Here is a 25,932-nt window from a genome sequence, read left to right on the forward strand (position 1 = left end):
GGGACAGGAAAAGACGTTAGGAAGGAAACCAGGTTTTCCAGTCACTTTTTACATCAGGGAAGAATGGTTGATTCCAAAATGCTGTTGAATTGAAGAGTTCATATAGATCATCATTGTTTTTTGTTACTATTGGTAGGAGGAGGAAAAGTATTTTTCTTGTTTGGTGGTTCATGAAGTTCAATATGTACAGATACTCTAAAATGTTTGTAATATCACAGAGAAGCTCTCAAGGGAGCTTGTGAATATCTTTTGAGAAACTGAGTCTAATTTTCTTTAGAATTATTCTGTATTCTTACTAAGTGGAAATAATGTTATTGGCAAGATACTTCATAGTAATATCTGGGAATTGAAATTTTCAAGGATGAAAAGAATACTGTTGTATTGCCAAAATTCGATGAACATTTACTGTGCGCTAACTTTGTGCCAGGCCCAGCAATAAGTGCTACTGATAAAAAAGAAAAAATATTAATAAACACAATCCTTGTCCTTGAGGAGCTTAAAGTCTCATTATTTTGATGTAATATTTTACTTTAGTGAACAATATTTGTTATGCACGTTATTGACTGGCTTTTGTTCAGTATACAACAGGAACCTATACTTTGAATGTTTATTTTACCTTATAGAATGAGGATTCGCAAACTATGGCTCAAGGGCCAAATTCAATCTGTCACCTTTTTCTTCGTAAATAAAGTTTTATTGGAACATGACCATACTCATTTGTGTGCATATTGTCTATGGCTACCGTGGCAGGGTTGAGTCACTGTAACAGAGACATATGTGGCCTGCAGAGCCTAATAGATTTAGTACCTGGCCTTTTAAAGAAAAAGTTTGCCAAACCCTATTACGGAAAACGCATAAGTACAACATTGCAGCTAAAAAGCTAGCTTTCATGGAGATTTAGAAACAATGCTTACTAAGGATAATTTTCTTCTGTAAAACCAGTATTTCTTTTAGGTTAGTGTTTGTAAAGAGAGTTTATTTTCCTGCTTAGGATGTATAAAAATCATTATTTTTCAACATACTACTCAGTTGAAATCAACCAGCTAAATGAACGTGCAATTGCGGCAGAAGCTGCGGCAGTGGCCACAGTCCCTTCTTTATTTACTCACGTGGGACAAGGTGCAACTCCATCTCCTTGAGACAGGCAGGGTTCTTTTTCCTCCAGTTCTGGGCACTCCTTTTCGCTGGCAATAGGAAACTGCCTGATCGACCGCATCCTTATGCGAGTGCCTTTAGGAGAGGCTGTATCGTGGCACGTTTTTGAGCATGGACTCCATTCTGACCACTCGGACACTTGACACTCTTTGGTGACCACACAGGACTGGAAGGTCATTGGCAGCTTCTCTTGCTGGCAAAAGCTGCAAAAGAGTATTGATACTCTCATCACAGATGAACAGGCAGTTATGAACTTTGTCTTCTGTACTCCAACGTGCAATCAGATTAAATATTTTTATTTCTGCTTGGAAGTACAATTCTAATTTCACTGAAAATGTATCAATGTTTATGATCTGAAAAGGCCGTAAGACTCAAAACTAACATTTGCATATCTTCCTATTTTGTAACAGTTGTTAAACGATTCATAGGAAATAGAAAATAAAGGGGATTAAGTAAAATTAGCTGAAACTAAGTTTACCATATTGTTCATTTTGCTCATTCCAGATTTGTTTTACTTTAGAAAATGGGAAACCAATGCTAATTTCCATTCTGTTTAGTGATTTAAAGAATCATGCCTGGCTAACTTAATATAATATTGTTTTGAGCAGAAAGAGGAATTTAATATATGCCTAACAGTATTTTAAAAACTTTAGCTGTGACTTACAAATATAATGCATACTTATTCAAATATATCAACTTTTCTAGTTCATACTTTAATAGATGGTGTACATACACATATTCTAATTAAACATTATAATTATTAAAATACAAATAAATCTATTATAGCTATGGGCTGGTTTGGATGTATTATGTCCCCCAAAACTCCATGTTCTTTGATGCAGTCTTGTGGGGGCAGACATATTCATGTTGATTAGGCTGGAATCCTTTGATTGAGTGTTTCTATGGAGATGTGATTCAATCAACTGTGAGTGGACCATTTGATTGGATTACTTCCATGGAGATGTGGGCACTGCCCATACAGGGTGGGTCTTTATTGGATCACTGGAGTACTTTAAAAAGCAGATGCAGAGCAGCTGTGAGTGACATTTTAGAGAGCAACTGAGAGTGACATTTTGAAGAGGAGCTGCAGCTAAGAGAGGGCACAACGCCCCAAGAGCAACATTTTGGAGAACACCATTTTGAAACACCACATGGGAGCAAGTAGGCGCCAGCCATGTGCCTTCTGTGCTAACAGAGGTTTTCCAGACACCAATGGCTATCCTTCAGTGAAGGTACCCTATTGTTGACGCCTTACCTTGGATACTTTATGGTCTTAAGACTGTAACTTTGTAACTAAATAGACCCTCTTTATAAAAGCTAATCCATTTCTGGTGTTTTGCAAATTGGCAGCATTAGCAAACTAGAACAATCTACAATTACCTTAAAAATGTCCTCTACATATATCTCTAATATTATTTCATCAGGTAAGTATTTATGTTCAAATTCTTATTATCTATTCCTTCTTCAATTAGAGGGATATTAGATTCTAAATTGTAATGTCTTACATACAAAGATGAAGATGATACTGTAGATGTCAAGGACTAGGGAGTATTAACTTTGAGGAGCTTTCCTGGAATTGGATGGGTTTGGTTTCATTCTCAGTTGGGCTTTTGCCCATTCTCAATAACCAATGGTATATGTTCACAAGATAGAGGCAGCCTGCCACCATGGCAGAACATCAGATCCAATGGGACAAGGCACTGATAATTCTGTCCATCATCCAGGCATTATATTTAACTGTGGTAATCAAACAAATAGAGAGACTGATCCATTTTTAATATAACAACTCAGATTCAATCTTCTTAATCCTACTGGCATGTGTACTAAAATTGCATTCCTAGGAGACAATTAGAACTGAAAGCATCAAAGTCAATTTGTGTGAGTTGAGAGGTAGTGAAGAAGAATCATCTGAGAGCAGTGGTAAAAGGGCTCTGAGAGTCAGCTCTGTTTTCTCGAGAACAATAGACAGAACAAAAATCATATTTCTACACAAATGTTATGCATCCATTGAGCATTAATGACTGTGGTGAATTGAATTGTGTCCCAATTGTGTCCCATTTTGGATGCGTTCTTGGTCTTGGTCCACATTCTGATGGAAGTGGACTATTGTAAATAAGATCTCTTCAAGATGTTACTTCAGTTAATCAGGTTGGGCTTTGATCTAGATTACTAGAGTCCCTTAAAAGCAGTGTGCAAGTCAGATGGAGAGGAAGCCATGGGGAGCAGCAACAAGCTGGAAGTCAATGGAAATGAGAAGAAAAAGGAGAAGGTGCCGTCATGTGCATTGCCATGTGACAGAAAAGCCAAGGTCCAAGGATTGCTGGCAGCCAGCCCTGGAATGCTAGTCTTTGGGAAGAAAGCAACACCTTTCTGATGCCTGCATTTTGGACTTCTCCTAGACTCAAAACCATGAGCCAATAAATTCTGGCCATTTAAGACAACTAATTGTATGGTATTTGTTTCAGTAGCCAGGAAACTAAAACAATGATGCATTAGGCACAATGATAACCACGGAAAAATTTTATCTGTGGAGAGCAAGCTTTGGCTTTTATACATATGAGTTTATCCATGAAATTCAGGCAAAACAAATTCTCCTTGTTTCATTTCCTCTTAAATACAGGTCTTATCCTTCATGAGAATATGAGACTATTTCCATATACATATACACTTATTGTTCTCTATCTAATACTTAATGAGTTTATATTCTATGTGTATGCAGAGGATTGATAATTCCTTTTAACCTTTGGTAAAGAACTGTACCACCAGTTAACTGTGCCCAGTTACAGTTACCTGGAACCTGATGAAAGTTGGAATGTCTACTATGATACCATGTCATATCAATTATGGAATATTGATTCTTTTAAATTCATTGCATCTGTACTGGGGAAACTACAAATACCTGATAGGCAGCCAAAACTTTGGGCTTCCCTGAGTGTGGCAGCTCTTGGAACAGGGCTTGTTTCTTGTGGGGAAAAGGATCCCTATGGGATCATTTCCAGAGATATCGGCTCGTGTGGGTTATGAGGCTTTTACATTGGGGCAGCTCCTGCACTCTTCCAATGTGGTACTCAGCTTCTTGCATATGAGCTGTGCTGCCTGGATTGCCAGAAGAATACCCACCAGATGAGGAATGTCTGATGCTAAGTGAGGTCTGATAAAGAGAAAGTGTGGTTAACCTTTATTAAACGTCTGTGAGTCATGAACTGTGTTGAGTTTTACCTTGAATATCTCATGAAATCTTCAAATACACTCCGTAAAATAGAGATCCACCATTTTTTATAGATGAGGAAACAGAATCTAAATGCCTTGCCCAAGTCAATAAAGCTAGAAAGCAGTAGGGCTGGGATTCAAACTGGACCTTTCTGTTAGGGAGGTTTATGGACGTGTGCACAGAGGCAGTGGCAGTAGAAAATAAAAGGAGTCAGAAACTACAAGAAAAGAGAAGTTAGAAACCACAAGACCTGTTGTTAAAGGGGGTTTAAAGGGAGGAGGAAGTCATCAAATAATTGGAAGTTTCTAGCTTTAGTGATCTGGTAAGCAGTATTGCAGTTCTCTGAAATGGAAAACAAGTTTCTGGCAGTTGATAAATTAGCTCAACATTAATAGCCTGATTTGACATGGACATATCTAGGACATACCCAGTAGGCAGAAATGTCCTGTCGGAAGTTGCAATGAAGTGTTTGAGTTTAGTCAAAAGCTCTGAACCTAATACATACTTCTAGAAATCATGAGTATATCAGCATTCAAAGCCAAGGCCACAGGAGTAGCTGAGTGCTAGCCCAGTGGGCTCCATTTTAGGCTGGCACAATTCACACATAGCCTTACAATGATCCTTGGTTAGGACCACAAGCACTGTGACAGTTAATAATTTCATTTTCTAGTGTTAATGAGGCTAAATTCAGTCCCCAAATCATCCATGATTACTAAATTTTTCAGCTCCATCCTTAATCATTTTCGGCTTTATTCTGGCAATGCAAAAAGTAGACACAATAGAACTTAAGGGAACTGTATATTCTGGTTCATCATGGTTTTCATGAGAACATGCCTCTCTAAGAAATCAAGAGTTGGGCTATGCTTCTGCAAGGATGGCTCGGTAGTAAATGTGATAGCTAACTTTGACGGCTTCCTTTTCATTTATGTTGCTTGTTCAGGATAGCCTAGATGGCTAAGACTGGATGGAACAAAAGCCTTGCTTTGGGTCAGAAGCAGATGTTACTTCATACACCCTGTATCAGATGGAGGGTATTCAGATAAATATTGAAAAAAAAAAAAAAAAGGAAAAAGTGGAGAGCAAAGCTTAATACTTGTCTTTAGAGGTATCATTTTAGGGGATGATAGAGTATAGACATCTCTGACAGTAACTTTTAAACTCTGATTATCCAATATATTTAACATTTTGTATTTCATGTCAAGGCTAAAACCATTATACTATAAATTTCATTTCATTTTATATTTGCTAATTCAGGGTATCCTATGCAAAAACAGAATGCTACTCCAAATGCTTTTTCCTAAAATTACTTCTGTAGCCCATAATGATCATAATGCTAGTGAAAACGTCTTCCTTCTGAAGGTTGCCAAATTAATCTCCCAAGATAGCACTATCATTTTTTTTAGCTTCTTAAATAGAAACTTCCCAAGACACTCATTTTCTCAAAATTAAACCCAAACTTCATCTGACAAACAAGGCTGTCTGTAATCTGTCACTACTTCCATTGTCCTCTCTCAGGTCTTTGCAAAAATTAACTCTCATTTCTCTTCACCAGTAGACTGTAATTCTGCCCACTCTCTTCACCTTCTCTAGAGAAAAGTAACACAATTCTATCTCTTCTCCTTTGCCTACATTATTTGCCACCTGGAATTCCATCTTCTTTCTCCCATTTCCCATCTTCTTCATCTCTCTGGGGAAAACTTTCTAGAGATCTCAGGAAAAGTCTATATGTGACTGGAGGTGCCCCTCCCCTAAAGAGAACCTTGTGACAACTGTTCCTTCTAAGGGGAAGCAGATGAAATTAACGGGCTGCAAATATGATGTAATAAACTATTGACAAGAAGTGTGTGTCCCTTACAAATAGGTAGGCATTGAGGTGGCAAAAAAGTAATACCTGTAAGTCCCCTGTTTGATGTCTCTTCACTTAGAATCCAACTTGCTTAATATCTCTCTATATAGGTAGATAGGTAGATAGAGATATATTTTTTTAAAAAATCTTTGTTGCTTTTCATTCCTAACATGGTAAAGGAAAACAGAATAAAGCAAAAAGAAGTTATGATTGGGTGTCGTTATAGGCCCATTGTTGTTTTTAATCCAGGGAAGATAATAAAAGTGATCAGCATAGCTTCTCATCATTTTGCTGAAGCCTAACATTTCAGTGTGGTTCTATAGGTGAGAGTTGTTCCAGAAAGATTAGTCTAGTGTAGAGTTTTGCTGTTCAAAGTTTGGTCTATGGACCAAAGCATCGACATTAACCGGGAGCTTGTTAGACATGCAGTATCTAAGATCCCTATTCTACACTACTGAATCAGAATCTGTAATTTAACATCCCCAGATGATCCATATGCAAACTGAAGTTTGAGAAGCACTGCTCTAGAGTCCACCCCCAAACGTTCTGAAAATATAAGCCATACAATATTCAGAGTTGGCAATTAAACCTTTCCCAGTACAGTCCTATGTCTTGCAGTCAATAGAAAATGATCACACAGAATGGGACTAATTACCAGATATAAGATGGTTTACAAAATAATTGGAAAAGCTGAAGGAGAAGTCTCTAGAACAAGCTTGCAGAACAACTCCAACCCTCAAAATCATACCACCACTTTGGATGCAGCATGCCATGTTGTCTTTGCCACAAAATGCCCTGTGAAATGGATACTTCTGCCTCTCCTTACTGACCTCAGTTCAGAATCCAAGCCCTAAATTATACCAAGAAACCTGGCTGCAAGTGACTTTGGGAAGTATCAGCTTTTATTTTCTGCCTTTGCAGTACAGAAAGTCTCACTAGATCAGCATTAATCAAAATGCAGTCCATGGACCAGGGCAACTGTTTATTAGGGTGTGCAGTGACCTAAGGAACTGAGAATAAGTACTGAGACAATTTTATAACAAGTTGAAGTTGCCACAGCATTCAAGAGCTTGATCAATGGACTCATCTCAATGCACAAGGTATAGGTCAGTTTTGTTAATGTCAAAGTCCACACTGAGAGGCATGTGAAGTGAGCTATATACTAGACATGCAAAGTAAAACCATATCATTGGATTGGTAGGAAGTACAACAAAAACAACCAAAAATCTAGTCATCGCCACAGACAGCTTGAGAAGCACTGCACTGATGGGGTTGGATGACTGATGAGCCAGCCAATCTATAACACCCCACCTGCGCAGGTTCAATTTCTAGTCTCCTTCATGAAGCCTATTAGAATCTGATGCACTTATACAACTTTTCAGACATATAAATCATTTTGGCACTTAAGAACTATTATCTATAAAAAAGATCCATAGCAATATGTGTTTTTTTAGTCCCTGTAGAATTAGCTTACAATAACCCCAACCCCACTTCGCGTGAGCGCTGCTTCTACTCCACAACACGCGGGATAAAACTTTGGAACCCCAGCCTTCCGCCTCACACTCCCTGGGCCCCCCGGGCTCGGGCCAGCCCCACCTCCCCGTGTCCCCCATGCTGCCGCACGGCTCTGAGCCGAGTACATTCCTCCACTGTGCAGGCCCTGGGCGCTCTCCTGGCCCGAGCCCACCCAGCCCTCCTCACTCAGCCACGGGGAACTAGCTCCTCAAAGGACAGCCTAGGACAGGCGGAAGGGACGATGGGAAGGGGGCAGTGGGCCAAGGTGGGGCGATGCCAAAACCACCCCCTCCCCAGTTGGCTGTGTGGCTGAGGGCACACTCCCCGCCCTCGAACTCTGGGTGAGGAGGTGACCACGTCCCTGTGAAAAGGCCCAAGTGCCACTTGACATTCCTGGTCACCTGCCGCCCCCCGAGTCCCCGGCCCTGTCTGCCCTTGGCCTTGCCAGCTTGTCAGCTTCCTTGCCAGCCACCTCCATTCTTCACTCCATGGCCAGAATTCAGATGCAAATGAATTCAATAACACTACCCATGTTAAAAGGAAGATTTTCTATATAGAGGATATTACCCTCAATTTTTGGTAATGTGAACAAATACAATTTAATGTTTGGAATAGATTAAAATATTCATTTTGCTTGTTGTAAAGGAAAAAATATTTTCAGGCTTATATACATTACTAGTGAGAGCATGGTCACAGATTTTATTTGATTAGGTAATTTGTTCCTAGAATGAAAGTGGTTGTCCTAATCCTGGCCATCAAAATATAAGGACAATGGGATTTAAAACATATATGGAGTATCAGTTTAATTCCTGCAGCTATTCAAGAACAAATAAGTTACATGCTGTTTGATATGTTGATGCATTTTTCATATACACTAAAATAGTTATCACCCAATTGTCAGTCACATCTGCAGTCCCATCTCTTATTCCTACATAACAGATTACATTAAAAATTATAGTCAGAACATGGTGAGCCGTCAAGACATAATGCTGAATGAAATAAGCCAGACACAAAAAGAGAGATATTGTATGTTACCGTTAATGTGAACTCTGTGAAAAATGTAAAATAAATGTTTTATATTGTAGAATGTAGGGGACCTAGAGATAGACAGCAACTAGCGAAGGGGGAACGATACTCTAATAAGAACAGATAAGTTATGGAGGGTAAACTTAATGTTATGGGAATGCTCAGAAATGACTATGGTTTGTTAAGTTTCTTGGGATATGGTAGGAACATGTTGGAAGCAATGTAGTTATTTTAGGTTATAAGTTATTTATTTTTCTTATTCCTTTCATTTTTTTTTTTTGTTTGAAAAGTTTAATTTTTTGTTAAAGTTTAAAGAAAGTTATATTCAGAGATTTAGTGCAAGAATATAATGCTCAAGTGTATTTATTTTTCATACTGTTCTACTGCTTACTTTTTAAATATTGTTGTAGTTCTCCTGGCTGCTAAAGCAAATACCATGCAATGGGTTGGCTTATACAATGGGAATTTATTGGCTCATATTTTTGAGGCTAGGAGAAGTCCAAATCAAAGCATCATCAAGATGATGCTTTCTTCCCAAAGACTGGTGTTCAGGGGCTTGGCTGATGGTGACCCTTAGTCCTGGGCTCCCCGGTCACATGGCAATGCACATGGTGGTCTCTACTGGCCTTTCCCTTCTCTTCTGGGTTCCACTGACTTTCAGCCTCTGGCTGCTCCCTCTGGCTTTCACCCTCTCCGTGGTCTTTTCTATATGGACTTAGAAACAGGATTAAGAGCTATCCTGAGTCAGCTCGGCCACACTTTAACTGAAGTAATCTCATCAAAAGGTCCTATTTATAAGAGTTCACAGTCTCAGGAATGGATTCCGTTTTCTGGGTTACATAGTTCCAAACCACCACAGCCTACCCTCTGGACCTCAAAGAGACATGTTCTTTCCACATGCAAAATACATTCATTCCATTACCACATGCCAAAAGCCTTAATTCATTTCAGAAACAATGCTAAGGACAATGTCTCATCCAAAATTGGTATGGGTGTGGTCTGTTGTGGGACATAATTTCCCTCGTCTGGGGACCTGTGAAACCTGGAAAGCAAGTTATTTGCTTCCAATATACAATGAAGTAACAGGCATAGGACAAACATTCCCATTCCAGAAAGGAGAAATTGGGAGGAAAACAGGGTCCACGTGTTCCAAAAACCTCTAAAACCTAACAGGACAAACTCCATTAGATTTAAAGCTGTGAAAAGTCATCTGTGGACTGAGGTTTTGTCCTCCAGGCCTAATGGAGCAGCAGCCCCACCCCTTCCAAATGCTTGCACTGGGGCCATGCTCTCAGACACGGGTGAAGGCTCTTTCTCTCCAAGCATTGGGATGGTGGCCAGTCTCTCCACGAATCCTGGGACACAGGCCCTGCCCTCTCCAAGAATTGGGGCGACTGCACTCTCTCTGAATGATGGGTAAGGGCCTGCCCACTCCAAGCACAGGGGCAGTTGGCTTGCCCCCTCCAAACATAGAAGTGAACCTGCCCTTTCCACACTCCAGGTCGGCTTGCCTCCTTGGCCTGAGGAGATGTCTTAGGTCCAGGCCTTGACTTCCATAGTTCTGCCCTTTGAAGTTGAAGTTATTCTTTCTTCAATTCATTCCTTCTCTCTCCCTTTCAGTCCAGTCTGGCAATGGTTCCAATCATATAAATTTCTCCAGAACATTGTTGGATTTGTGTGCAGATTAGAGGGGTCCAAACCATAGAACCTTCCACAGATCATTCCTGCATAACTATTTCCAATCCTGACTTCCACTGAAAAGGCTGACTGGATCCATGTTCAGTTAGAGTGTCACACGAAGCTCTATTCTTCAGGGACTCACTTTCTGAAAGCTCAGGGATGTCTCCTAAAGAACCACTTCTGGACCTAGTCTCAGAGCATACTATCTGGATAGGCTCAGAATCTTCCAAACTGTCAATTTCTGATTTCTTGGTGCTTAAGAATATTTTTCAGCTTATTCCTTTCCTCTTTCATTTCACTATAAACTGGAAGGAGAAACCAGACTCTACTTTCCGTATTTACCTTGGAAATCTCTTCAGCTAAATATACAAGTTTCATCGCTTTCAAGTTCTGCCTTCCATTCAACATCAGAACACAATTTTGCCAAGTTCTCTGCCACTTTAAAACAAGGATTGACCTATCTCCAGTTTCCAATAACGACATTCATTCTTTCCTTCTAAGGCCACATCATTCACGTGCCATTCACGTCCATATTTCTACCAGTAGTCTTGTCAAAGCAATCAAGGCTTTTTTTCTATCAAGTACCTTACAATGCTTCCAGCCTTTACTCAATTCCAAAACCATTTCCACATTTTAGGTATTTGCAATAGCAGCACCCTAATTTCCAGTACCAAGACTGTTTTAGTTCTCCTGACTGCCAAAGCAAATACTATGCAAAGGGTTGGAATAAACAATGGGAATTTATTGGCTCACAGTTTTGAGGAAAGAAGAAGTCCAAATCAAGATGTCTTCAAGGTGATACTGCCTTCCCAAAGACTGGTGTTCCTGGGCTGGCTGCTGGTGAACCTTGGCCCTTAGCTGCTCTGGAACACGGCAATGAACCTGGGGGCCTCTTCTGGACTCACTCTTCACTTTTGCGTTCGGTTAGCTTTCAGTTTCTGGTTGCTCCCTGGGGCTATTTCTCTCTCTGTGGCCTATAAGGCCTTCAGCAGAAAGATTAGGACCCATCTTCCTTCAGCTAGACCATAACTGAAGTAAATTCACCAAAAGTCCTATTTACAAGAGTTCATACCCATGGGAACAGATTAAGTTTAAGAACATGTTTTTCTAGGGTTCACAGCTGCAAACTACCACAAGAAGCTAATGAACAGATCAGGACAATTGCCCAGCTTACCTAAAAGTCCCCAGTCTTGACCAAGATTGAAAATAATGAACACTGTGCTCATAGTCAAGAGACCTGAGATGTTCCTAACCTGCCACTCATGAGTTGCATGACTGTGGACAGATAATGATCTCTCTGCCCACTAGTTTTTCCATATGGTGAAATTATATTTTACTAAATGATCGCTACGGTCCCTCTGCAATCAAATTGTACTACTCAGATTTTCTTAATCTAACCAGTATAAGTCCTGATTGGCTTGTGTTTTCAGATTGGATATTTCAAAAAACAAAGATTAGTCTCACCTTCAACTATGCTCAAATTGATTACCTTTCTTAAACACAAAATTAAATTTCCTGTAACTTACCACTTATCATTTTGAAATAACAGTTTACAAATTCTCTGAGCTAATTTCATTTTCTAAATTTGCCTTTTCTATCAGCAAGTTAGAAGCAAAAATTCATTGTAAGCAAAATGCATGCATAGTCTAACCATTTTCCTTATAAAGACAGAGGTCTTTTCTCCTTGCTTTGATATGTGAAAATCTTTTGTTGAGCTGCCAGGGAACATTGCCAAATGGTGTCACCTGCCAGCTGGAGCAATCATATGCTGCCAATTAAAGCTGAGGGCTCTGTTGCTGGTCAGCAGCTGAACATGAGGATATTAGCACAGCCTGTTTTTAGTAATGGGATAAACTGCTAAGCAATGGTGCCTACCTCACTGAAATGGCCGGCAAATAGATTTTCTATCCTTTCACACAGGGAATGTCTGCATGTAGCTACTTCCTTATCACCCATGCTGTTCCAAGCAGAGAACCAGGTTGAAGATTTATGGCAGAATCCCAAATCCACCTGAACAAGTGAAAATTCTAGATAGTTTTATGATACAGCACAAGACTTTAAAAATTGTGCTAGGTGGCATGATTAATTTTATTAACAATTTTCAAATGTTTTGTCAAAGGCATTTCTTAGCATTAATTTTCACCTGTATCATTTATTTAAAAGGAGAATCCCCAAGGATCAATTCAAACAGTGATTAACTGTCACATAACTTCTATGATGAATGAAAAGGAGAGAGAAATCAAGTCCTGTATATCAAAGTACAGAGTTAGAGGCTAAGGGTAAGAAAGTTTGCGGGCAGTGATAATGTTTGGGAGTTCTTCTCTATATTGACTAGAACAATGGATTCCAGTAATATTCACCCAAACTGGCCAACTCCCATTGCTTGGACAACCTGGAATTCTTGGTGATTGTTCTTTGAAATTAATATAGAACCAAATCAGCATAGCAGCACACACTAAATATTTATAAAAATTTAAGAAAAATCAAAGCAGTTATTCTAAAATTAATGCCATGTTCTCTTGCTTTGCCACCAATTCTAGGATATTTTACTGGTCTCTTCTGTGCCCTAAATGCTCACTCTCTTAGATGATCACCCATAACCATGACTTCAGCTAACATTCTATGGACATGACTCCTATTTCTATTTACCTCAAACATAACAGTTTCCAAACAGAACTCAGCATCTTCCCCTCAAACTGACTTGCTGCAAATTTTTCCTATTCCTCCTCATTTCCCACTGTCAACTCTCCCTTATGCAATTTAACAACAAGCCCAAACAAATCCTTTTACAGAGAATCTTTCTGAATCATCCTCTTATCTCCATTTCCACTTTTATAGCCTTGGACCAAGTAAGTATTCTTTAACTCATGACAGGAGTAGGAGGATAAACTGCCATTTTTTTCTCCAATCTGCCACTTTATACACTATCCTGCATTGCCCTGTCAGAATGACCTTTCTGACAAATTTATTTTCATCCTATTTATCTTTTGCACAGGAACCCACAATGGCCAGCTTGGAAGTCCACTTCATCTAGTTGGAACTCTTCACCCTAACATTCAAGGTCCTTTACACCATCTCCTATCATTTCACAGATACAGAAATGTGGCATGCTGATTACACCCTTCCATTTCATGACAGCTCCTGATTTCGTCTCTTTCTCTTTGACTAAATCTTTCAAAGTCCTGTTCAAGCCTATAATGTTTTTATAGAATACTGAATATATTAGGGGGAAATGCAGAATATTGAATTTAGATTAGCAAATGATGCACCCAGAGTTGGTGAAACTCACTTTAATAGTACTCCATGTGACAAAGAGGCAGAGCTCATTCCCCAGATTAGCGGATCATCAAAGTTGACAAACAGGTGTAAACTGGTTCAGATCAGGGGACAGAGTTCTGATTCTATAGGGAAGAATTCCTAAATATTGCTGCTGTCCAAAAATGCAAAGATCTGCCTAAACAGAGGTGAGTTTGGGAAGAATTAAAGTAGGGTCTAGGTGAACATCCATCAGAACAGTATAGTGTGGCCTTAGGGAGAGATGCTGAAGGGACTGTAGTGAGTGGTGCTCTTAGACTGTCTCCCCTAATTCATCCAGAGAAGCACATCTTATCCATTAAAAAAAACATATATATATCTATCTATATATATATATATGGAGTCAATGTTGAGTTTTTCAGAAATAAATATTCTGCTACTGCTGCAAAAAAAAATTAAAACTACTGACAGAGAAGAAGGGTTATTGGCCTGTAGAGAGTGAAAAGACCTGTCCTTTCTTTGATACTTGCCCTTTCTTTGTTACATGATCTTGAGCAAATCACTTCATATTCTCCAAATCTCTAAATTAGGAATGGCACCACTTGGTTTCTACATTTTTTAACCCGGTTGTGAAAATCAAGTGGGTAAATAAAATGAAAGCTACTTGAAAATTGCTAATGCCTACAAATGTGATAATGACAAGGGCAGGATGGACAAACTTAAAGATTTTAATCCCAGTAACAGTATTAACTTTCTTCTCTGGATTCTGGATGTCACCTACTCTTACTTACCTAAAACGGTTATCTCCTTTGCCACAGGAAGGGACACTTGATTCTTTACGGTAATCTCTTCCTCTCTAACTTTTACATGTCTGATTCAGAATTTCTGCTCTACTGGACTTTATAATTCCTCAAAGTTTGAGACCTTATTGTAATTATTAACTTGTTTATTTGGCCTCAACACTCAGTGAAGAATATGCAACATAAACTCCTTCGATGAACTTTATGATCTAGACAAGCAGGAAAAAATCATCATCAATGTTGTAGGTGAAAGTATTAAAGAATATTTACTTTATTTTCAATAAAATTGGAGAGGATGTTTTAAATGGAAACATAGAAAGAGTTCTTGAGAAAGAGTTCTTGAAAAACAGTTCTTTAAATAGCCTATTCACTACCCAAAAACTCTTTAATAAATTCTTGAAATATGTAGTCTATAGGGTCAATACAGTTTGTGTAGTTCTTTCTACATTGAGAGAAATGGGAAAACTAAATCATTCAAAGAAAGAGAGTTCTATCTGCCATTCCATAATGCATTTCTCAAAAGCTTCAGAAGGCTCAGAGAAGAAACCAAGAAATTCAAAAACAGGACTTAAAACCAAACATCTTTAGCTAAATTACAATAAACAGGAAAAATGAAAAGTCATTACAACTATTTGGAATTCTTGCTAGAATATTTGTTCAATTTAGCGGAAAAGTGACCATTTATGGTATATTTTTATCTCATCACATTTTTACCATCATTTACCATCATCATTTACCATGTCACATTTCTACCATCTTTAATGGTAGAAATATCTTTTGTTGAATTAAAGAGTTATATGGAAAATGATTCTTAAGGGAGACTAATTTTAAAAAGAAGCCAGATCTTCTGTCTAAACATCTATTTGAAATGTTATAAGACATGGAGGGTTTAAGTTATAAATTGAGGTCTGATCTGGACTGTAATAACTACAGATGTGAAAGAACCTCATGCTTCAACTTCAATTGTATATATTTGTCAAAATGATGAGAATTTGGAAAGATGTTTTCTCAGTTAAAATATTCTTTTACTGCAAGTCTATTTCAAGTGTTGGAGAAGATCTAACTATATCAACATTTAATGTGCAATAAAAGAAACTGAATCCAATTTTATTTTACTGGAGGAAGTCAGTTATGAAAATATATGCAGATGGTACTTTTTAAATATATAGGTTGCCATTTTGGGGAAAGAGGATCAATTAACTAAAATATTTTCTTTTATCATGCTACAATTGCTATGATAACTGATTAGCCAGGTTATTTTTCAGAATATATTAATTCTAATATCAGTGGATAACTGTGTATTCAGGCAAGAGACCCATTATATTACTTTGGGAAATAAATCATAAATATTAATGATCATTTTCATGAATATTAATGATAACCATCATCACTGATTTAATGGTTTGTTAGGCATTACACCTCATTATTTGTCCAAAAAGCTACTCTGCATACTGTATATGTACTCATATACTTGCATTATAAATTTATAGATTTAATAATGTTATAGCATAATTTATTGGACTTTAAACTCTCTGAAGCAAAGCAATATTTAAAAACATAGAGGGGTGTTAAAGGTGGTAGATAAACCAGGATGCCTTGCTGTGACAGGCCATAAAGTACCATAAAGTACACAAACTCTCTCCCTCTATCCCTCCCTTTCTCTTTATTTACTTACAGCTTTTCTTTTCTTTTTTCTTTTTTTTACTGAAAGGAACCCAAGCTAATACCATGGCCAACTCTTCAATTTTACAGATAAGATAACTGAAACTAATAAATGTTAAGCATCTTACCAAAAGTCACAGGATTGCCCTCATTAGCCCACTAGATTTATCAGAAAATGTTGCCATCTCAGAGCCCAGAGAGAATCCTTGGGTCCTCCCTGACAGTGCCCCCAGCCCCCAGCTACCATATCCTGAACTCCCTAAGGGAAAGGGGTCAGCTCTCTGACACTGGGGTTCCCTGTCTCTCCAGATGGCCCTACTGGACAGGACCCAAGGTAACCCCAGGCTGTTCTAGCTCTTCATGACATGGGATATCTGCTCTCTAAAGAGTATCCTTTTCCATAACTGCTCTGCTAGCACTGCCACCAAAACAGCCAGTCAGCCCAGCTCTTACCCACCAGATTCTCAGCCCCCAGGAAATGGAGAGGTCCCTGGGAGTTCCCCTCATTAGGTAGGAGGTGAAGAGAGCAGCAGCTCTCTTCAAATAAATCACTTCACGAACTTCCTTTCTCAGTGCTTTGATGCTTTTTTATATTCATGAAGTGGATATGGGGGATCAATATCTGTCAGTCAAGTATGCAGATATTTACTTTTCAATAATATATGTGTTTCCTAGAGACACATTGCATATGTGCAAAAATCAACATACTTAAACACATCCATATGCATTTAAATCCATGTATGCAATATAACTAGGAAAGATATCAGAAGTAACTTTTCCTGTATTGCACATTTTAATAGACATATTTCAATAGCACTACCAAAACTTCCTCCAATATGGCAATGTTAATTTATATTCTGATCAGCAGTGTATGAGGCCCTTTTCATCTCCTCTAACCAAAATTTGTATTATCAAAAATTTTATATATTTTATTTTTAAAGTCAGAAATGTGATAAGTGCTTAACTCTTTGTGGTTTTACTTCTTATTTCTCCGATTATTAGTGAAGATGAGCATCTTTTTGTATACCAACTAGCCTTTTGTATTTCCTCTTTGATTTTACATTGGCAAGGAGAGCAGGACATGTCTTCAGGGATTTTGCTCATATCATCATCCCACAGGATATCATGCTGATCCATTATATTGATGGCAGTATGTCAATAAAATACAAAAGCAGGGAGTAACAAATGCCCTGGAATCTCTATAAAACATTTGAGTGTAAGAAGTGGGAAAAAGATTAAAAAAAAAAAAATTCCAGGGTTTCTCACCATAGTGAGGTTTCTGAGGATCCAACAATCTTGGGCATACGACATCCAAAGTGAAAAGCAAACTGCTGTACTTGCTTCACCTAACACTAAGAAAGAGGCACAACACTTGGTGGACCTCTTTAGATTTTAGAGTAAACATACACATCAGTTAGCTCTTTTGCTTTGATCCACTTAAGTAAACCAAGTAATCTGCCTGCCTTGATGGAGGCCCAGAGAAAAACAAACATTCAAATGAATAAACAAGTAAAGCACTTCCAGCTCATTCAGGCTTTAGTGAAAGCAGCTCTGAACCTGGCCATTATGCTCAGTGGAACAAACAGAAATAGAATAATCACAAAAGGAGCAATCAGGTTTTTGTGCAAAATCATAATTTTTCTTTATTTCTGTACTTCCTCCCAATGGATGTCAATCAGTCTCTTCCTCCAGTCCACCTCAGTGCTTACTGATGGAGACCAGACTAGCAAGCACACAGATTATTTATGGGCCCCAAAACATACTGCACTTCCCTTCACCAAAGCCAAACTGATACTACCACTCTGAGTGTTTCTCCTGCCAGCAGCAGTGGACAAATTTGACAGTGCCACGCTCTGGAAGAACAATTCTGCAATGAATAGTAGATGGAGCCTTTCAATTCCTTCAGTTGTGGGGGAACTGATCTCACTGAAATAGAAAATTATTTTGGCTATGGATTTGCCTTCCCTGCTTACCTTGCTTCTGCCAATACCACCTCTTTGCACTTGCTCAATGCTTTACTCACTGTCCCTGTTGCTTCCAAGAAGGGAATTTATTTTACAGCAAATGAATGAATGCAATGAGATGACCTTAATGGGTTCCACTGGTCTTAACACATACACCATCCAGAAGTAATTGGCCCTATGGAAGGACAGAATGGTAAATGAAGATTTAGTTAAGGTATCATTTAGAAAATAATAGCTTGTGAATTTGGGATGTTTCATCTAAACCAGTAACCAATATGTGGGATCTTTTCTCAAAAAAAAAAAGAAAAAAAAAAGAAAAAAAAAAAAAGAAATACACATTTCTGGAAACTAAAGGTTAGGAGGTTAGGATATGAAGATATAAATAATGATCCACTTGAAAAATTTTGGTTTCCTAAATCCCATGATTTTGGACATCGTGGTTTAGAGGTTTTAGACCAAATGATGAATGCTTCCATAAAGAGTCAATATTTCTAGTGATCTGGAAGCTGAGGCAGCCAACAGGCCATTACTGGTTCACTAAATTAGCTGGCAAAAAGGAGGGATTTACTCGGTTGTCTGTGGTGAAGGGTCCTTATAATCATGAGCAAATTAAGCTATTGCTCCAGAATAGGGGTACCTCCTGGTACTGCCGACTTCCAGTGTTTTGTACGCAGATCCATCAAGATCAAATCCATGGAGCATTAAAGAATGAAGTTTTGGATCACTCCACCATATAATGGACTCTGAACAGCTGACATGCTAGCTGAAGGCTAAAGGCAAATACGCACTCACTGAAAGAAAGAAATTCTAATTCATAACCAAGGCTTTATAAACAGTTACAGAAACAAGGACTATGCTAGCTTTTCTTTATTGTTCTATGCTATACGGATGTATTAATTTATATTAATTATATTAATTTTTCTCCCCTATTGGCCCTCATAGTTTATAAAGGGCATGCTGGTGGTAGAAAATATCATAAGGTATATTTATGTCAATTTTGTAATACAGCCCAGTTACAGAAGGAATCAATATCGCCAAAAGATGGAATGTGTGACTCATGAGAGTTTGGGGAGAAGGTGAGCATATTTCCCTTTGTAAAATGGGTCAATTCATTTCAATAGCTCATTGTGGACATTACTGCTGTTTGAAATTTTAAGAATGAAGTAAAAGAATTATAAAGATTGAGTAGCCAAAGGAGGGGGAATATCACACGAGACATATCATAGACCGTCTTACCCTACTCTACTCCAATCCCCTTGGAACATGCCTTTTTGTACACCAGAGGTGGAAAGACGAAAACCACATGTTCCTGGCTCTCTTGCAGCTTGGGTTCCACACGTGGCCTAGATTAAATAAGGAAACGTAATGGCACACCATTCGGAAGAGACTTAGACACAACTGCACGTGACTGGTGTGGTGGCAGCCATCACAGAGGTGTTTAATTATTCTTCACCAGCTGGACGGCAGTGTCTGGCATGAGGTGTGGTGAGTGGTGAGTAGAGGCACGGGGGCTCTGCTGGAACTGTCCTCTCGTAGGACAGGACAGTTCCCCAAGCTTTATTTCTTCTGAATACGTAGCAACCAGATTTATTTCCCTGGCTCTCCCAGGAGTTCTGTACTCTGACTAATGCCAATAATAAATCCCTTTCTGCTTTAAACTAGCTGTTGTGGACTCTGTCATCTCAGTTAAGAACAACGACCAATGACCAATACACTAGTTTTCAAATAAATTCACTTAAGTCTGTAATTACTGCTTTGGTCAAATTCCACAGTAGATGAGTATATAATTTTCTCTTTGTTATTATTTAGTTGTCAGTTTCTAATTGTAATGTGCAATTTAGTAAATGTAGTCTGTCTGAAATAAGTGGAAGAACATTGATTTAATCCATATATTTTACCTACTACATTACATAATTTTGACCTCTGTGATTTTTTCCATTATTTTAATTATTTTAATGGAGAAAATACATTCAGAAACTAGATAATATTCATTTATGTTTTCCATTTTCCTGCATTATTTAGCATTTTAATAATATCTCACTGATACTCATTTTATTGTGCTGTTAAAGTAGGGTTCTAAATTAATTTTAAAAAATATTTATCTGTCACTAAATCTTGTATGTCACTAATTGCCATAGTATTATTTATTGAAAAGTTATAACTATTATTGAATAGTTACAAACTATTGGTTTTTGAAATTTCCTTTTTTATATACTTAAATTTTAGATAAATAGATAAACTTCTTGTCCTTCAATTTTTATATACAGCTCTGTACAAGTTTGGGCACATTTCCAACATTATTAATAACCCCTGTGACTTTTGACACATTTGCTACTTATTCCTTCATGAAGTTGTCATGGTTCTCAGTTTCTTTGTTTTTCAGACAAAAATTCATGATCACCAAATGCACCTGGACTTTAGTTCAGAATGACGTTCCAAATTCATCTGTCTCATCCTACTAAATCGGACATGACAAAATGAAGTCAAGAAGGGCCATGTAGGAACACCAGCAACAGATGAAGGCACATATCCTGTTATAACATTATGGTCTGGCAATTTCTATCCAAGACCATCTAGAGAGGCAGAAATAAATTTGGGGGTGTAATGTTTTATGGTCTAAGTGTGATGTAAAATTTAAGAAGCATAGCCAAAATTGGTATTGCAGACTTTTCTTAATTTCCCCACATATTAAAGAGAGTCCAGAAAATTTAGTTCTCAGCAGCACTGATTAAAATTGCTTATTTTCTCTTATTTGCATAAATCCCAGGATGTATCTCACTTTAAAGTTCTTTCATAACCTTTCTTTTTGGTTCCTTGATGCTCTCTTGTTCTCACTTCCACCAGGCCTTCATTAGCCCTGCCCCCCTCACTATTTTATTTTGTCAGAAACATTGGTAAATGTGAGATAGAAATTTCTTTTGTTAATTCTATAATTATATACAGTGAAATGAGACTCTACTAGAACATTTTTGTAATTAAAAAGAGTTGATGATGTGAATGTATAGAAGTTAAATATACAAATAGCTCTGAACTAGTAAAAAGTACCCAGAAATGGAAATGATAAATAATTTCTAATTATATTAGCAAGGAAAAAATCACCTATAAAAACTTAAGAATAAATGCAGCAAAAAAATTACAGAATCTATGTAAAAAGGATTATATATTATTTAAAAACATATAACACCAGAGTAGAAGACACAGAAAATTACATTTTTGATGCAAATTCATAATTACATCAAATATAAATTATCCACATTATAATCACAACACAGTTATTCTTGGAATTAGATACAATGATATGTGTGTCACAATAATGAGGAAAAAGAAGAGCATGAAGGGAAGCACTTGCCATTCCAGATATATCTAAATATAATATACAGTCACTGTAAAAAATCTACATGGTGTTTGCACAGGAGAAGACAAAAAAGATCAGCCATTTAGTGAGAATAGAAAATAGTATAGAGAGAATAGTGAGTAAAGAATTAGTTTAGAAACTGATAGTCCAAGTAACTGGGGAAGACATGATTTATTTAAAATGGTGCCAGAAAAACCAATAACTAAAGGAAGGAATATCTAAATGAAGCTGTTTCTTACATATATACAAAATAAAAGTCAGAAACATTAAAGGATTAAATTAAAAATTAGAGTAACACTAAATGAATCTTTCAAGAAAATCTAGGAGCCTCTGTTTACGAAGGCCATTTTAACCTCAACTTGAAATGCAGCAGCTATGATAGAAAAGATATAGCCCAGTCAAAGGAACAAACACCTCAACTTAGATACAGGAGTTGAAACAACTAATTAAAGATGTTCAAACAAATCTTCTAAATCTAATCAATGAGTTGAAAGAAAATGTGGCAAAAAGCAATAAAAGATATAAAGAAGACACAGGGTGTCCATGCAAAAGAACTTGAAAGCTTGAAAAAACAAATGACAGAAAATATGGGAAAGAAAGGCACAACAGAAGAGATGAAAAACACAATGGAGACATACAACAGCAGATTTGAAGAGGCAGAAGAAAGGATCAGTGAACTAGAAGACAGAATATCTGAAATCCTACACATGAAAGAACAGATAGGGAAAATAATGGAAAACGAGCAGGGTCTCAGGGAACTGAATGACAACATGAAATGTATGAATATACATGTCATGGGTGGCCCAGAAGGAGAAGAGAAGGAAAGGGGCAGGAAGAATAATGTAGGAAATAATCAATGAAAATTTCCCAACTCTTATGAAAGACATTAAAATACAGGTCCAAGAAGCTCAGCATACCCCAAACAGAATAGATCCAAATAGACTTACTTCAAGACACATACTAATAAGACTGTCAAATGTCAATGACAAAGAGAGAATTCTGAAAGCAGCAAGAGAAAAGCAGTCCATCGTATACAAGGGAAGTTCTACAAGCTAAGTACAGATCTCTCAGCAGAAAAAATGAGATGCAAAGGCAGTGGTTTGAAATATTTAAGATACTAAAAGAGTAAAACTGCCAACCAAGAATTCTATATCTGACAAAACTGTCCCTAAAAAATGAGGAAGAGTTTAAAATATTTACAGATAAACAAAAACAGGTCTCTTGTTTGTGAACAAGAGACCTGCTCTAAAAGAAATACTAAAGGGAGCACTGCAGGCAGATAGGAAAAGACAAGAGAAAGAGGTTGGAAAAGAGTGTAGAAATGAAGATTAGCAGTAAGGTAACTACAACAGTAAAAAGAAAGAAAATATATATATTTAACATATAAAATCCAAAAGGAAAAATGGTTTGAAGAAAGTACTGCCTTTACAGCAATCACACTAAATGTTAATGGATTAAACTCCAGTCAAAAGACATGGATTGGCAGCATGGATGAAAAAGACAAACCATCTATATGCTGTCTATGCCAGAGTCACTTAATATCCAAGGACAAAGAAAAAAAGCGGGGATAGCTATACTAGTATCAGACAAATTAGATGTCAAATGTAAAACAATTAAAAGAGACAAAGAAGGACAGCATATATTAATAAAATCCATCAAGAAGACATAACAATCATAAATATCTATGTACTGAGCCAGAGTGCACCAAAATACATGAGACTAACACTAACACGGAAGAGAGAAGTAAACACATACAATAATAGCTGGAGACTTCAATACACCAGTCTTATCAATGGATAGAACATCTAGACAGAAGATCAATAAGGAAACAGATTTTGAATAGTGTGATAAATGAACTAGACTTAACAGACATTTACAGAACATTGTACCCAACAACAGCAGGATATACATTTTTCCCAAGTGCTCATGGATCATTCCCCAGGATAGAACACATGTTGGATCACAAAGCAAGTCTCAATAAACTTAAAAAGTTTGAAATTATACAAAATACTTTCTCAGATCATGATGGAATGAACTGGAAATCAATAACAGGTAGAAGGCTGCAAAATTCACAAATATATGGAGGTTAAACAACACACTCTTAAACAACCAGTGGGTCAAGGAAGAAATTACAAGAGAAATCAGTAAATATGTTGAGACATATGTCAAAATGAAAAATGAAAACACAATATATCAAAACTTATGGGATGCAGCAAAGGCAGTGCTGAGAGGGAAATTAATTGCCCTAAACTCCTACATTAAAAAAGAAGCTGATTCTGGGAAGATAGCGGCATAGAGAGGAGTGGAAGACTTAGTCCCCTCCAGAACAATTCATAAATGACCAAAAAACCAGTAAATAACCTGGAATAACAGCGGGGAAACAAACGTGACTGTCCACTCATCATCCACCAACCTGAATTGGGAAGAATGCCCAAGATCACAGCATAAAATCTGTAAGTAAAATTGTGGACCCGCGCTGAGAGCCAAGATCCTACAGCCAAGAGCCCCTCCCTCACGGAAGCCGCGCCTTGCACTCTCTCAGCCCAGCTCCAAGTGAGGTTTTAATATTAACTGCTCAATACAGACAGTGAATCTCAACAAGCAGACAGAGGCTTCTGGTGACAACTGACCTTGGGAGAATCGAGGGACATATCTGTCTCAGGATAGGGAGCCCAGAGGATCAGGTGCTATCTCTGGCTGACGGGTGAACCTGGGAGTTTTTCTGTCCCTCTCTCTCTCTCTGTGGAGAAAACCTCAGCTGTTCTCAGCCCACAAGGCATTGCAGTAAAGACAGCCTCAGACATTCTGCATTCCGAAATGAGCTGAGAGCGCACTGTGGCACAGCCTGGCGGCCCAGGGCTTCCCTTGAGGGACAGCACACACTGGTGACGTAGCACAGCATTCCTTCGGCTGAGCTCCTGGAGGATCGCAGCTGGGAGGAAGAACCTGCTCGAAGAACCCAGGGACGCTATGCCAAGTCTGGTGGTTTGTGGATCAGCGAGAGAGAGGGTCTGGGGCTGAACTGAAATGAAGGCTTAGACTCTTGCGGTGGCCTTGAATCTCCTGGAAGCTGGGGATTTGAACATTAAAACTGCCCTTCCTCCCTGGCCACCCGTACACATGCCTCACATTCAGAGCGGACAGCTCCAGCAACACATCCAAACTGAGTTCTCCAACTGAACCCACAAGAATCATTTCCCCACACACTGCAGGGAAGAAGGTTGAGAACTGACTTGAGGGATATAGGTGACTCACAGACGCCATCTGCTGGTTAGTTAGAAAAAGTGTACGTCACCAAACTGTGTTTCTGAAAAATTAGATCTATATCCTTTTTTTTGTTACAACTTGAAAGAACCCTATCAAGCAAAACAAATGCCAAGAGGCCAAAAACAACAGAAAATCTTAATGCATATGATAAAACCAGACGATATGGAGAATCCAATGCCAAACACACAAATCAAGATATTGGAAGAAACACAGTACCTTGCAAAATTAATCAAAGAACTACAATCGAGGAACGAAAACATGGCAAAGGATTTAAAGGACATCAAGAAGACAATGGCCCAGGATATAAGTGACATAAAGACCCTAGAAGAGCATAAAAAAGACATTGCAAGAGTAAATAAAAAAATAGAAGATCTTATGGAAATAAAAGAAACTGTTGGCCAAATTAAAAAGACTCTGGATATTCACAATACAAGACTAGAGGAAGCTGAACAGTGTCCTAGAAGTCCACAGAACAGAAAATGAAAGAACAAAAGAAAGAATGGAGAAAAAGATCGAAAAAATAGAAATGGATCTCAGGGATACGATAGATAAAATAAAACGTCCAAATTTAAGATTCGTTGGTGTCCCAGAAGGGGAAGAGAAGGGTAAAGGTCTAGAAAGAGTATTCAAAGAAATCGTGGGGGAAAACTTCCCAAACCTTCTACACAATATAAATACACAAAGCATAAATGCCCAGCAAACTCCAAATAGAATAAATCCAAATAAACCTACCCCAAGACATATTCTGATCAGACTGTCAAATACTGAAGAGAAGGAGCAAGTTCTGAAAGCAGCAAGAGAAAAGCAATTCACTACATACAAAGGAAACAACATAAGACTAAGTTGTGACTACTCAGCAGCCACCATGGAGGTGAGAAGGCAGTGGTATGACATATTTAAAAGTCTGAGAGAGAAAAATTTCCAACCAAGAATACTTTATCCAGCAAAACTCTCCTTCAAATTTGAGGGAGAGCTTAAATTTTTCACAGACAAACAAATGCTGAGAGACTTTGCCAATAAAAGACCTGCCCTAATGCAGATTCTAAAGGGAGCCCTACCAACAGAGAGACAAGAAAGGAGAAAGAGATATAGAGAATTGTAACAGACATATATAGTACCTTACAGCCCAAATCACCAAGACACTCATTTTTCTCTAGTGATCACAGATCTTTCTTCAGAAGGGACCATAAGCTGGG

The 25,932-nt window shown here is 38.0% G+C and overlaps 1 protein-coding gene across 3 annotated transcripts in view; it reads right to left on the reverse strand.

Moving 5' to 3' along the window:
• The window catches only part of THSD7A (thrombospondin type 1 domain containing 7A), a 454,120-nt gene that overhangs the window by 215,124 nt on the left and 213,064 nt on the right, over positions 1-25,932 (reverse strand). For all 3 annotated transcript variants that reach the window (XM_037836795.1, XM_037836794.1, XM_037836796.1), the window contains exon 3: positions 1,110-1,358. In XM_037836795.1, coding sequence (XP_037692723.1) covers positions 1,110-1,358 — 249 coding nt within the window. The remainder of the gene's footprint in view (positions 1-1,109; positions 1,359-25,932) is intronic.

This window comes from Choloepus didactylus, chromosome 5 (assembly GCF_015220235.1).
Source record: "Choloepus didactylus isolate mChoDid1 chromosome 5, mChoDid1.pri, whole genome shotgun sequence".
NCBI lineage: Eukaryota > Metazoa > Chordata > Mammalia > Pilosa > Megalonychidae > Choloepus > Choloepus didactylus.